The sequence below is a fragment of the Stegodyphus dumicola genome, chromosome 2 (assembly GCF_044657685.1).
Source record: "Stegodyphus dumicola isolate Sdum_Otavi_A_Nest chromosome 2, ASM4465768v1".
Classification (NCBI taxonomy): Eukaryota; Metazoa; Arthropoda; class Arachnida; order Araneae; family Eresidae; genus Stegodyphus; species Stegodyphus dumicola.
In genome coordinates, this window is record NC_140769.1 from 175,933,282 (window position 1) to 175,946,943 (window position 13,662).

Consider the following 13,662-nt stretch of genomic DNA (forward strand, 5'->3'; position numbering starts at 1 on the left):
TGGAAATTTCCAATGACCACCAAGGTACTTTTCGCCTACCAGTCCTTCTAATAGGCATAGATTTAATACATGCCCGAAAAATAACTGAAGTCATAAAATCTACAATCGCATTAAGTGAGTCAGTGCTCAAGCAAGAATCCAAACCATTAATGATCAAAGAAATATACTGTAAACAATATTTTTCAAAATATCCCCAATTTGCTTTTTTTGTATTAAACAAAATTCTACTGACAGCAATTAAAGAAGCATCAGAAACAGATAAGTCGAATTCAATCATTGCATGATCTGACAATGATTCACAGTCCGAGAGACACCAGCGGGTAACATTTGCTAGCAAATCAGCTCCCATAATTGTGACATCTATATAGCTTGATCCCTGTTCCGAACAAAAGGTAGGGCCACAGTCCTCATTGATCACATATAAGTTATAGGAGCTGACAAAATCTCCAAGCTTGTTTCCTCGAGCATCACTGTAGGGACTAAACCACAGTTCAGATTTACTATTGGAATCCATACCCCAAATAAGCTTTGCAAGATCCTTAGCCTGGAAGACCCGACTTATTTTATGCAAATCAAATTCAATACATCGGGAGGGCTCAAAGTAGTATGAAAATAGAAAATATTTAGTATCTTTAAAAATAATATCAAGAGTCACCATATTATAATCCAAGAATCTCAAATCCAAAAAAGTAGGTAGAAATCCGGCTCGAACAACAATAGCAGCCTTTATGACCTCTGAGTTAAAATCATAGTATAACCTAAAGGAACTCGGAAAGCCAGGCATAAGACCATGATAAGAGTAAGGTTCTTGAATAAAAGCAACAGAAACATTGTTTACCTCCATATTCAAAACAAGTTGCTGAGTAGCAGCCTTACATCTATGTAAATTAATTTGAACAAATTTTAAAATAAAATTATGACTATTATCCATAATTTGTTCTTGCTATATTTTGACTTCTTATAAATTCATGACAAGAGCAACTTTCAGAAAAAGGCAAATGGCTTACATTTAATTTTTTTTTCTCATCTTTTATTTTTTGATTGCGTCTAATGCAATTGATAGACACTTTCAAATTCTTATGTGGGCAATTTTTACTTTCATGTTCACGTGCACAGAAATAACAAGCACGTAGATTTTTACAGTGTTCAGCACGGTGATTATATCCTAAACAATTAAAACACCGATTAATCAGGACAAAATCATCCACCGTACAGATGCTCCAAGAAATTTTTAGTCTACATTCCTGTAAAATACCTCTACGCATGTCTGGATGCACCTCAACAACTAAATGTCTCGTATTTTGAAATTTCCTTAACGTAAATCGAATTCGAGATTCACTCCATTTATTTTCAGAGGCGATAACATCTGGATTTTGATTTTTTAAAACATCGAGAACATCCTCATCCCTTATCTCATTAGGGACATTTTTTATTAAGATCGTAGGATTCCTGCGTTTGGAAGGAAAGGTAGTTAATTCCGGTGATTTTACTTGAATTTCAGTTTGTATCCTTTTTAAATCATTTTCAGAGGGGCATTCTATCAATACCTTGCCATTTCCAATATTTTTTAGATTGAGAATACCCACTTTTTTCTCTACAGGATTAATTTGTAATTTAAGAATCTTCTTAATATCCTCTGACGAACGATTTTCCGAAGAAATGACAAGACCACAACTTAAAGAATTTTGTTTTGCATTCTCCACAGGAGATGGCAGCACAGCACTAGCATACGTTGGTTTTACGAAAATGTCTAAGACTTTCCCTACAAGCTTCGCGGTAACCCAACGACTTAATACGTTCAAAATTCTTAGTAATCAAACACTTTAACTCACACATTGCATGCCTTGCCTCTTCACGAATATTCTGGTTCATATTACACTTTGACTCAATAGCCGTTTCAAGTTTATCATAGCAACATTTAAGCGCACTATAAAACACATCATCGTCTTCGTCCATCTTGGCATTCTTTTACTTCGTAGCACTACTCAAAGAAGTAAACAAATTGTTAAGCTAGGGTTAACCATACCGAAATCTTGCAAGAGCCATAATATTAACAATACTTCTTTTAACTTGAAACAAATTGCACAAATATAAAGCAGAGCACTTGCACAAATAAAATTATACACAATAAATAGTTTACACACATTAATTATCGCAAAATAAAGATGAAATGAAGGTTATGAATTGAATATGTTTAAAATTAGCTTATCTTTCAAATTTATTTATTTATTTATATTTAATTTTTTAAGTGTCATTAAATCATTTTCTTCCAGTGAGTTTATTGCTTTTTATTGCATGAACCCTGCAATTATAATTAATGTTTCATATTTTTTTTAAGCTATCAATATCGGCTGATGAACTTACGGCCACCGACACCTCGGGAAATTTTCCGAATTTCCGATCGCCTTATCCGCCTGTGCTATTGATCTGTAATATTACGTATCTAACGTGCATCATACTGAATTATGAAATATAAAGAATATTAATTATTATTTTGATACAATGAAATCAGCTATTGAAATGGGATTTTAGTTTAATTATGATGAAGAAAATGAAAATCTCGGTGAATGGGCTAGTTGCATGGGAGTTTTTGCAGTTTTCCTCACGCGTAATGCGAATACAAGACGGTTTTATTTAATATGTTGTCCAAGAAGGCATCCATTTCCTACGTCAAACAGCCCTCGCGAGTTTTGTCATAATCCAATCTGATCAAGAGAGGTGAAGGGAGATGGGAATACCTGATGTCTAACAAGGTAAGCAGGTATTTATCCCACATCTTCCATTATCTGGAGATACCAGCTCCTTTCTTGAGGTCCCTAAGGACGCTCTGTCGGGCGTATATTAATAGCAGATTCATACATTAGTATGCAGCTGGCGGAAATTCTGCTCATATACAGTAGTTTTTTGTGTTTACAGAGTAATCTTCAATAGTATACGTATAATTCAACTTAGGAGATAATATAATCAATATTATTTAGTAAATAAATTATGATAAAAAAGTATGTACAGTGTATTCAGTACAATAACATAAATATATGCATGTAAGATAAAAAATATGTAAATCAAAATTATAATTTAAACTAACGATAACTTTTTAATTCTCCCTCTCTGTTCTAAAAATCGTAATAACTTCTCTGCATTGCATCATTTCCAGGTCATTTCATCTTGCGTGACTTGCTGATGTTGCTTTGTCGTGCTGCTAACTACGCCGTTATTTAAAATGCGATACTCTACATAAAATTGTTGCCTGTGTGTTAAGCCCATGATAATGTGTGATAAAAAATATGTTTTCAATAATTAGTTTGCGTCCCGCAATAAAGATTATATGTTCGGTAGGTCTACCAGTCTCTCCATCGAGTGTGATCTTTCTAATTATGCAGCATCTCTCCAAGTTATTATCACATATATAAATACAATACACTTAAAACAACTAAATAAACATAACAATATAACTAAATAAAATACTGAAAGCATAATTACAAGTATATATACTTTATAAATTTTCGATCACTTAACTAAAAAAAGAAAAAAGAAAAAAAAAAAAAAAAAAAAAAAAAAATCTGAAAGGTTTCAGATTTTAAATTACGTCCAAAGGGGCGTTTTTTTAACATTTTGTCCGCTACCTTTATTTATTAAATATCACGTTCTTCGCACTTAAACCATAAAATTCAGTTCAAAAGCAATATCGCAAAATAGTTTTAAATTGAGCATATCTTTAGAATTTCCGATACGGAGTCTCGCGCGCTGAAGATAAAAATGTTTTTTTCTGTACAACGTTGCCATTGCTCGCTTTGATATCCTTGAGTTTGTTAATCAAAAATTCGTTAAAGTTTTACAAAATATGAAATCGATCATAAAACAAATTCCAAATTTGGTCTTCCACATGCCCATATTTGCAGGAGGATTACACCATTAAAAATTCGATGGCTCTATGTACCGTTGTTTTATCACAATGCAAGAAACATACATACATTAGTATTTGGTGGCAACGATTTGATACAGCCTTTTAAAGTTTTCAACCCAAAATCGCAAAACGAAAACAATAGTCCTTCAGGGACAAAGGCTTTTTGGACTTAGAAAAAAAAAAAAAAAAAAAAAAAAAAGTATTTAAACTAAATGCAAATACATTTGATGTTTTCAATGGAAACGGGGCTTCGAATTATACATTTATAAGTAAAATTGTGTCTAAATATTTAAAATTATGTTTTAAATTGCACATGTTATAATTATTGGAACCTAGGGTAAGACGTACCTACCTACGGTAATTACTGTATATAATAGTTAAATGTCTATACCAGTTCTTAGAGTTTGATTTAAAATTCTTTGGATAGCTCTGTAGTACTTGTTCTGTTTTATCACATCTGAAGTCTTCATTCTGTTTGACAAATATCTTGTCTTCACAGTTGAAATAGTGTTGATTGCATTGCAGATGATGTTAATCGATGAGCAGTTTTTGGCAGTAAATTTCTTTTAAGCAACCATTCATATTGCATGTTTCTTGCAGATTTTCATACTGATTCAATAATTCCTTTCTATTGCTGTTCGCTGACTAAAAAATCTGAAGTTCGTTTTCATAAATCTTTAATTTATGAATTACGTTAAAAGAAAATCTTCTGATTAGTTAAAAATTATTTCTTTGCACTAAATTTTAAAATGTACGTTTTGAATTATTCTCTGTTCATTTAATAATTTCAATAAATTATATATTTAAAAACATATCCAATTTGAAATTAAATTTTGTTTCCCTTTCACATTCATATATTTTCATTAAAACGTTATTTTAATTGCAGCTATTTTTAATGTAAAATAATTGACCATTCACATAAAACAAGCTGACCACACCTGATATTTGTAACTAAGCGTAATTCCATATCTAAATTCATGAACTCAATGACATTTAAATTGTTAAACTTACCTTAAATCTCGTAACAGTTCCTGTTTCTTTATATGTTTTTCTCTCTGGATATGGTGTTATAGTATAAGCAATACGCTGCAAAGAAAGGGACATTACGTAAAAATGTAATACAAATAAAGGTTTCCTTTAATAAGAAATATAGAAATTATGACAGTTTTGTAAAGTTATTGAAGATGAAATTGTGAGAAAAGATGATTTAAAAGAACTGTTAATAATTATAATACTAATATGAACATGAAAGTAAAACAATGGAGGAATTTTAAATGATGGTAAATTAAGCTAATTAGCATAACTTACTGTTTAAGAAATGCAGCCGTACATTAACCAATAAAGAAATAAATTCAGTAAAATATTATACCGATAAACAAAACCATGTGTCTCAGAAATTCAAATTATTGAGCGTAGATAAAAATGATATGAAAACTGTCGGAGAACGTTTGATCAGTAGAAGCTGAAACCTCTTTAAGGTAATTACTAACGATTTCAAACGCTTTTGATATTTCCTAGTGATAGTCATCTCAAAAAATACGATTTTCGTTTATATGCAATTCCAAAATTTAATTAAATAATACGAGATACAGGCTGCTTTCATAATTGGTCTTTAGAGTGGTGCTTACCATTAGAGTTTGTATATAAGATAAAAAACCATGTAAATAAAATTATAACTTTAATTAGCAATAGCTCTTTAATTCTTCATTTATTTTGTATATTTTCCTTTCTGTTCTAAAAATAGTAATTGCTTATGTAACTTTTTCTGACTGCATCATTTCTAAATTAATCTATATAATATAACATTTACACAGCGCTGATGACATAAATCGAACTAAAACTGAAACAGCCAATAATAATTTTACAGCATTATTACTTATCCAATCAAAATGCATCGAAACCGCAACTAACCTATACTGAATTACGATTTCATCTTGAATAACTAAGCAATTTGCTTCTTCTCCTCAGGCAGGGTAGACTGCTGCTTGCTGCTTCTCTTCTTACCGCAAAGATCCCCAAACGTAAATGTTTCGGAATAGGAACGATTAGAGTGCCAAGTTGTTTATGGTCGCAAAATGTTTCGTTATAATAAGGAAATATTAGTTAAATCTGCTACTGCTGCATCTTATTGCATCTAGAAGACTGAAGCTTATTCTTCACTAGGGATCAGCAGTGTGTGCTTCAACATTTAACTGCGTAATACGCAAATCATTACATACTCATATATTCCAAAAATCCAGAAATTATTAGAGAAAGGTAAAAATCCGACAAAAACTTATTTAAAATTACATTCACAACTGTGCAATTATTAATATACTTAACGCAAAATAGGAAGTGAATAAAATTATATTTTGGCCTCCTCACGGAGAGCAAGACCGTGAAACAATGTCATCGTTTTACAGCAAAATAATAAATGCTATGAGGAAATTTAAGTAGCGCAACAGGTAAATTTACCAAACTTATCATAAATATGAGGAAAACAGAGAGGAAGATACTTTTGAAAAAAAAAAAAAAAAAAAAATATCATTAATCAAAATTTTCTGGAGGGTGGGGAAAAGGGGATGGAAACTGATTGGTCCATGCTTTGTTATCTTTACGGGTACAGAAACTAAGACAAATCAGGTGAACTTTTTAACATAGCTACCTTTCTGGATCTTCTTATGAATAACACTAAAAAGAATATTTTTTCCCAAGAGCGAAGGGAGTTTTTTTTTTTTTTTTTTTAAATTTGATACGGTAATTTAAAAAAACTATCATGTCTAGAATTCTACGTAATAATATTGTGTTTTGTACTGCCTGTCTAAGACTTGTGATATTTAGCATTTTACGGGAAATTTTTACCATGTAAGTTGCAGACTTTCTGTGAATAGTTATTTGCTACTCATAGCAGGTAACGCGGTACTGTGCACAGATACCAACAGTACCTCAAAAGCAAAAAACCAGTGTGATTACAGTCAAATGCGGTCGTAAAGTAGCGTTTGATGTAAGAGGCGCTCGGAGATTTAAATGTATATTGTGGATGGTAAGAAGCGGAAACGTATGTCAGATTTTAATGTGGATTAATGAAACAAAGTTTCTTCGGCTAGCGTCTGCACAAGTAATACTCATTGGCAACTGATACAATTTGATTACAGCAGCCAACGGTCATCTCGGTCGCTAACGAAAAGACTTCGACTGATGAGGTAGAGGATTGGAAATGTGTCATCTTATCCACGAATCGAGATTCCCAGCTGCTGTGGCGGATAGCAGAGTTCGTGAGCGTCATTAAACCGCACAAAGCACTTTATCCTTCGTATCAGACAGGCACTGTAGATGTCGATGGTGGCGGTGTAACTGTCTGGTCCATCTTTACATATTCCTCATTGGATCTTCTCATTAGGCTGGATTGAACTCTGACGAGCTCGGGCTACTTTTGAATTGCTGGCCAATTGTTTATACCCCTTTATGTGCTAGTTCACATAGAATAAAGCGCTTTTTCAAAAAGATAATATGCCATACTACTGGTCACATACTACACAGGAATTAGTGCTGCAGTTGCTAATCATTCATTTGGACAATTTTTGTAAATATTTATTTGCAAATATCCGTGATTAAAAATATTTTTAAATTTTTGTATTCTTCATATTTCTTATATTTCCTTATTCACATTTAATTTTCTAACACGCCGCGTGTTACGAAAATTGTTGCTTTTTCCATGTTTCTATTAGTATTTAAAGTGATGACTATAAATTCTGTTACACTTTGTATATTGTTATTAACTAACTGGACAACCACTATTATAGTCGTATCATTATAATGAAACGGAAATTGAATTTAATATTAGGTCCCCAAATAAATGAAACGAACTAACCTCAACGCAGGAACCACGTGCTTTGCAGAGTTTATAACAGGCCACGGCTGGCACCATTGCGACGGATGACAAGGCAAATCCCCAACCAAGTGCAACAGCCCATGTAGGATAAAGGTAATCTTGATACTTTAAGGGAGAATTATTGAAGATGGCCGATCCTATAACTGCCTGCAAAAGAATGTATGTCAATCATTGAAAACATACCGTAATAGACTTTATTATAAAGTATTAATGACAGTAATCTTAAAATAATTATTTATCTTCAAATTTGCGTGCAGTAGGTCTTTTTGGAAGCTTAAGTTAAGTTAGGATATTTCATTTTTATTTAATTATACTCATGTCGATAAATTAAGGATAATTCAGAATCTCACGGAAATCGAACTCTAAAGTAAAAATTTCACCCGTACAATTATCGCACACATCTTCAAGAATAGCATGCAAATTACAGAAAGTCATCAGATGACGCCGATAGTACGTCACCGACCGTTACGCACAGAATCCGACCTATCTCATCAACTGTCTTCAGCCACGGGTACGATAGTTTCAATGCAAACCTTGTTCAGATGTTTGGGACAGCTTGGTCTATATGCTCGTAGGCCTGTCAGATGTGTTCCGCTCAAGGCAACTCATTGTCGCCAGCGGTTAGGCTGGAGTAGAGAACATGCAATGTAGACATTTTCACAATGGGCTTGTGTGATGTTTTTTGAAGAGTCCAGGTTTAGATTTCAGTCTGATTTAGATCGGATTTTCATATGGAGAACTCCAGGTACCCGTTATCACCGAGACAACATCATTGAACGACACCGTTACGGTGGTTCAGGGTTGATCTTTTGGGTTGGAATTATACTGGGCTCTAGAACAGATCTGCATGTTCAGATCGGAACTATGAAAGGCCAAATTTATCGGGACATCATACTGGAACAGCATGTACATTTGTTTAGGGGGTACAATGGACGCAGAATTTGTGTTTATGGATGACATCGCCGTCCTCACTGTGCAAACATTGTAAAGAAATGGCTTTAGTCTGAGGATATCACCCGTATGAAATGGCCAGCACTCTCACTTGACTTGAGTCCAATAGAGCATGTGTGGGATATGCTTGGTTGACGAATTCCAGCCCGTCAAGAACCTTCTACATGTGTACTGGAACTTCGGAGAGCACTGCTTGCTAAGTGGAGTAATCTTCCACAAGATCAGCTCGATAATTTGATTCTCAGAATGCGTAAGCGTTGTGCAGACTGTATTTCATCCTCTGAGAGATATAGATATTGTTACGGATTTGGTATTTAAATAGCTAATGTTAGTTGAATTGTAAATTAATTAATTTTATTTCCCGCGCAGTGCAGCGCGTGACGAATATTAAAAGAAAGCCAAGCCGGAAAATTGAAAATACAAGATCGCGTGCATGTAACATTTAATAAATATCTCTTTTTGATTTCGAGAAAGTACTAGAAAATTCTCGTGCGCGATTTTAAAATCTTATAAAAGGAGGAAAACCTCACAGTTCGTAGTATACCACTCCGATCACGTTATCATGGACTCAGAACTTCAACTTACAGTACTACTAGACTGTATTATGTGATGAAATTTGGTTTATTCCATATGTTGTTACTCTGATGATTACTAGAAAAATTTCCCTTTTATGTAATGTTTTATGTTTTTATGTAATTATTTCTGAAAATTTGTACATTTAATGTTTTCTTCAGCATTTCTAACCTGAAATCTCGCAACGTGTTTACGACTTCTTCACACCTCACGTGACAAGGTAGTCACGCCCTCTCATCATCTGCAATCCTGACTTAGGGCTCACTCATGCATTCTCCTACTTTCAGCGCTTTATAGCAACTAACTCAAACAGCCGGAACAAAACTTGCAAATCCTGCAAGTTAATCAGCGCCGCATCCAGCGGAACTTGGAAAGTTCGTAGTAGTTACTTAGTTTGTTGTTGTTTTAAGAGTTTGTTTAGAAAACTGCTCTTGTTAACTGTAGCGAATTCGCGGAATTCGCTTTCAGCATCTGATGACATGACTATACATCCTCGGAAGGGATCCTCACTTGGAAATGCCGACGCCTTGTCCGAAAGACCCAGCTCGGAAAGCTGCCAAAATCATACTAGGGTCGGAAAGAAACGCAAGACTACCAGCTATTCCCCAGCTCTTCGGTAGTTACCTTCGTCTGCTTTGTGACCGCCTGTTTGATCGCCATACGGATGCGCCTTCATCGCCTGAAGAATATATCCAAGATGTCCAGGCCCGTTTTGAAGTGATGCACCGTTCCGCACGAAAGCGAGTCAACCTGGCGACGGAGAAAGTGAAGTCCAGATACAACACGATAGCTACTTGACATAGATCCAACAAAGGAGACAAGGTGTGGTTGTGGAACCCGATTAGACGAAAAGGAGTCAAACCTAAATTACAGTCACCTTGGCTTGGTCCGCACACAGTCCTAAACAGGCTGAATGACGTCGTGGTTCAGATCCGTAAGTCTTCGAACTCTAAACCTAAAGTCGTTCATTACGACAGGTTAGCTCATTACTATGGCCATAGTACGTAGTGTAAATAATTGTAAATAGTGTAAGACCATGATCCTTTTTGTTTATAAATGTGTTTTTGATTTGATTTCTAGTTTGTATTTGATTTGTATTTTTGTATTTGATTTGTATTTTGTATTTGTTTTGTATTTAGTATTTGATAGCATTTGATTTGTTTAAGTTAGTTATTGCATTTATTGTTATGTAGTTTAATATTGTAATGTAATGTTTATGCCTAAGTTGCCTTTATGCCTAAGTTATAAGTTTGACTTCCTGTCCAGGGATCGTACTGCCCGGGACGTGCAGTCCTTGAGAAGGGGGCAGTGTTACGAATTCGGTATTTAAAAAGCTAATGTTAGTTCAGTTATAAATTAAATGGTTTTATTTCCCGCGCAGTGCAGCGCGTGACGAATATTAAAAGAAAGCTAAGCCGGAAAATTGAAAATACAAGAGCGCGTGCATTAAACATTTAATAAATATCTTTTTGATTTCGAGAAAGTACCAGAAAATTCACTATGCTCTTTGTACCCAAGAAAACCGAATATACAAAAAGTTGACCAACTGCATTTTGTAGTTCTCTTTGCCTTAAAATATAACTCTTTAACTGAACATCTTTTCAATGGACTTGGTTTGGTATATTTAATTATGGCAAAGCACTCAAAGATTATTTTGCCTAAGGGGAGGGATGCCTTCGTGGAGGACTTTCTAAGGGAAACTGGCTCGTATACACGTTACACATGGGGAAAACCACGAAAACACCCATGCAGCCAGCCCGTTCGCGGGATTCGAACCTCGGTCAATTTGTTAAATATAAAGCAAATTTATATCGAAAATGTTTTATTCATACATAAGACATTTAGAAATTTTTTAGATCTGGATAAACGTTTTGTTCATATTTGTCTGCCTCTATCCTATAGGCCAGCTTTTACCTTTAACCGAACATCAGGTGGCACTATAAAGCATTCATTTTGTTCTTTTCAGTCGTTAAAGCGCAGTAATTGCAGTTATTCGCGCAAGAATGGCTCTCGATAACAGTACGTATGGAGTTCTGAATTCGTGTAAATATGATAAGAATTTAAAACATTGGCTTGCTGCATATTTAGCTCTTCATAGAATTACAAAGAAGTAAAATTTCTCCTTACGTCGATTCTCAGAGCAGACGCCACCATTTTAAGCCAAGTAATGCTTAAAAATGCTGATACTATGAAAAATCTAGTGAAACAAGATAATAGACATCATGCACTGGCAAACACACGAGATACTGAAAATTAACTTGAGGAAAATTAACGGTATTCTTCATAACAATCTTCGACTGTTCATGTTTAGATGCTTCATCATCTATCAAACAGACAAAGTTAACTTATGAGAACTGGTATCATTTAAGATGAAACATTGAAGAATAATGACTAACAGTTTATTAGAGATTCAAACTAAAAAGGAAATTTGGATCTATTATTTTTAAACAGAAATAAAGGAGCAATTTATTTCATAGTGTCCATAGATAAGCTTCTTCAAGTAAAGAGCTTTCTTTCCACTGAAGGCAGTCAGCTAATACACTGGGGCATATCGGCCAGGTGGTCCCGCTGATCGGCCACAAAATTTCAAGGATGCTTTCTCGCTTCAAATTCTTCATGCCTTTGCTTTGTTTCAAAATTTCCTGGACTGCAAACTGTCCAGACTATTTTTGGTGAGGGGTCAAGTAGAAACTGATGTTTTTCTATTCTTTTCAAAAGTCCGAAGGGAGTCTGGCGAGTGCTGGACGAATGAATAGCTCAGGGATGGAAAAAGGGTGCAATGCTGGTTAGGAGAACAAATTGAATTTCCGCACGTACAGAGGCTAGAGATCGATATACAGTTTTAAATAAATAGGACTCCACAACAATAACAATAAAATTAATAGGCATCCACAACATAAACGACTAATGAGTTCTGTAGATATTTACAATACAGATACAAGGCATGGCTAAGTTACATGGATATGCTTAGCACAATCAGCTATATAATACATTAATTGTGACAATAAACAATTAACAGAGTTATTGATAAAAAAATCAAAATAACGCATTAAGTACGGCAATAAGCACAAGGTTAAATTATTCAAGGTTAAATATACATTAATATGTACGCGACATTAATTCAAAGATAATTTAAATAACTATATATTCAGAGCATAAATCCATATATTAGATAAAAAAAATTCAAATATTAATAATGAAAATATATAATACAGTTAAATACACTTACAGTAGAATTTGTAATTTTTACAGTTAGTAATTCGTAGTAATAAAAATGAACATGTAAACAATAACGCTAAATTTTTTCGCGATTTTTGTCAAATGATTAAGAATAAGAATATGTAAGGATAAACATTACATAATTAACTTACGATTAGGAATGCAGGGCTGATGAACTTCCAACATAACCTCCAAAAGATTCCTGGCTTGTGTCCGATCATTTCTCGAATATTTTCACTAAATGGACCTATACCTAAGCATACAAGATTAAAGAGTAAAACTTTAGAGATCACAAAGAAATTTGATTAACGTCAAACACTAAAAAACTGATGCAAAACATGATATAGCTGGAAAGTACGTCAGTTAGAAGTTTTGGTTGTTGAAGTTGAATATTAGGCAAAATTTTTTTTCAATCAGTTGCTAGTTTTAGAGAAAAAAGTTATTCATGTCGAGGCAGATCATTACGAATCTCTCTCTTTTAAGTAGCGAAATATTTTTCTGAATGTATTATACAATCTGCCAGAACATTTTGAGATAAGAGGAAAGCGAAAATTGGTGCAGGGATCGAACTTTGATTTTCTTACACTATTCTTTTGCTTAATCATACTTGTCTTCGATACAGAACTGTGACGTTTAATGACTGAATTTGTACTTCTTTCTTTTAATCCAATGGCCGAACACTTGCTCGTTGGGAATGGTCGGACTCACCAATCATTTAGCCTTTTCTTCACTCATATTATTCTCCAGAGTACACCAAAGGAGTCGATAAGTATTACACTTGCGAGAAGAAGAATGGTTAACTATAAACAGTCATCTCATCTCTATGACTCGAACCGTGCTTTACGATCATGACTAACGACATTTTTTAAAAAAATATTTGCAACAGTGTCTGATTGCATAAGCAGCTTTAAATGTGATATTTTTTAAAATTCAGCAGGATATACTTCTGTTCAGCATCCTGATATATTGTTCCAAAATGATATAGCTTCCCACTATTAAACTATGCATACTAGTACAAAATGCGCGACCCTTTTATGACTCTATTTTTTCTGTGTGTTGGAAGAATTTGATTTCCTTTTGGCTCTTTCAGTTGCGTCTATCAAGCAATGAAACTGATTGCATTTTGAGATAATATTGCCGCAGT

At 34.0% G+C, this 13,662-nt stretch overlaps 1 protein-coding gene across 7 annotated transcripts in view; it reads right to left on the bottom strand.

Moving 5' to 3' along the window:
• Positions 1-13,662, bottom strand: part of LOC118186983 (sodium-dependent dopamine transporter-like) — a 388,447-nt gene that overhangs the window by 11,652 nt on the left and 363,133 nt on the right. For all 7 annotated transcript variants that reach the window (XM_085811464.1, XM_085811463.1, XM_085811465.1 and 4 more), the window contains 3 exons: positions 12,671-12,771; positions 7,755-7,922; positions 4,916-4,990 (listed from right to left, as the gene is read on the bottom strand). In XM_085811464.1, coding sequence (XP_085667590.1) covers positions 4,916-4,990; positions 7,755-7,922; positions 12,671-12,771 — 344 coding nt within the window. The remainder of the gene's footprint in view (positions 1-4,915; positions 4,991-7,754; positions 7,923-12,670; positions 12,772-13,662) is intronic.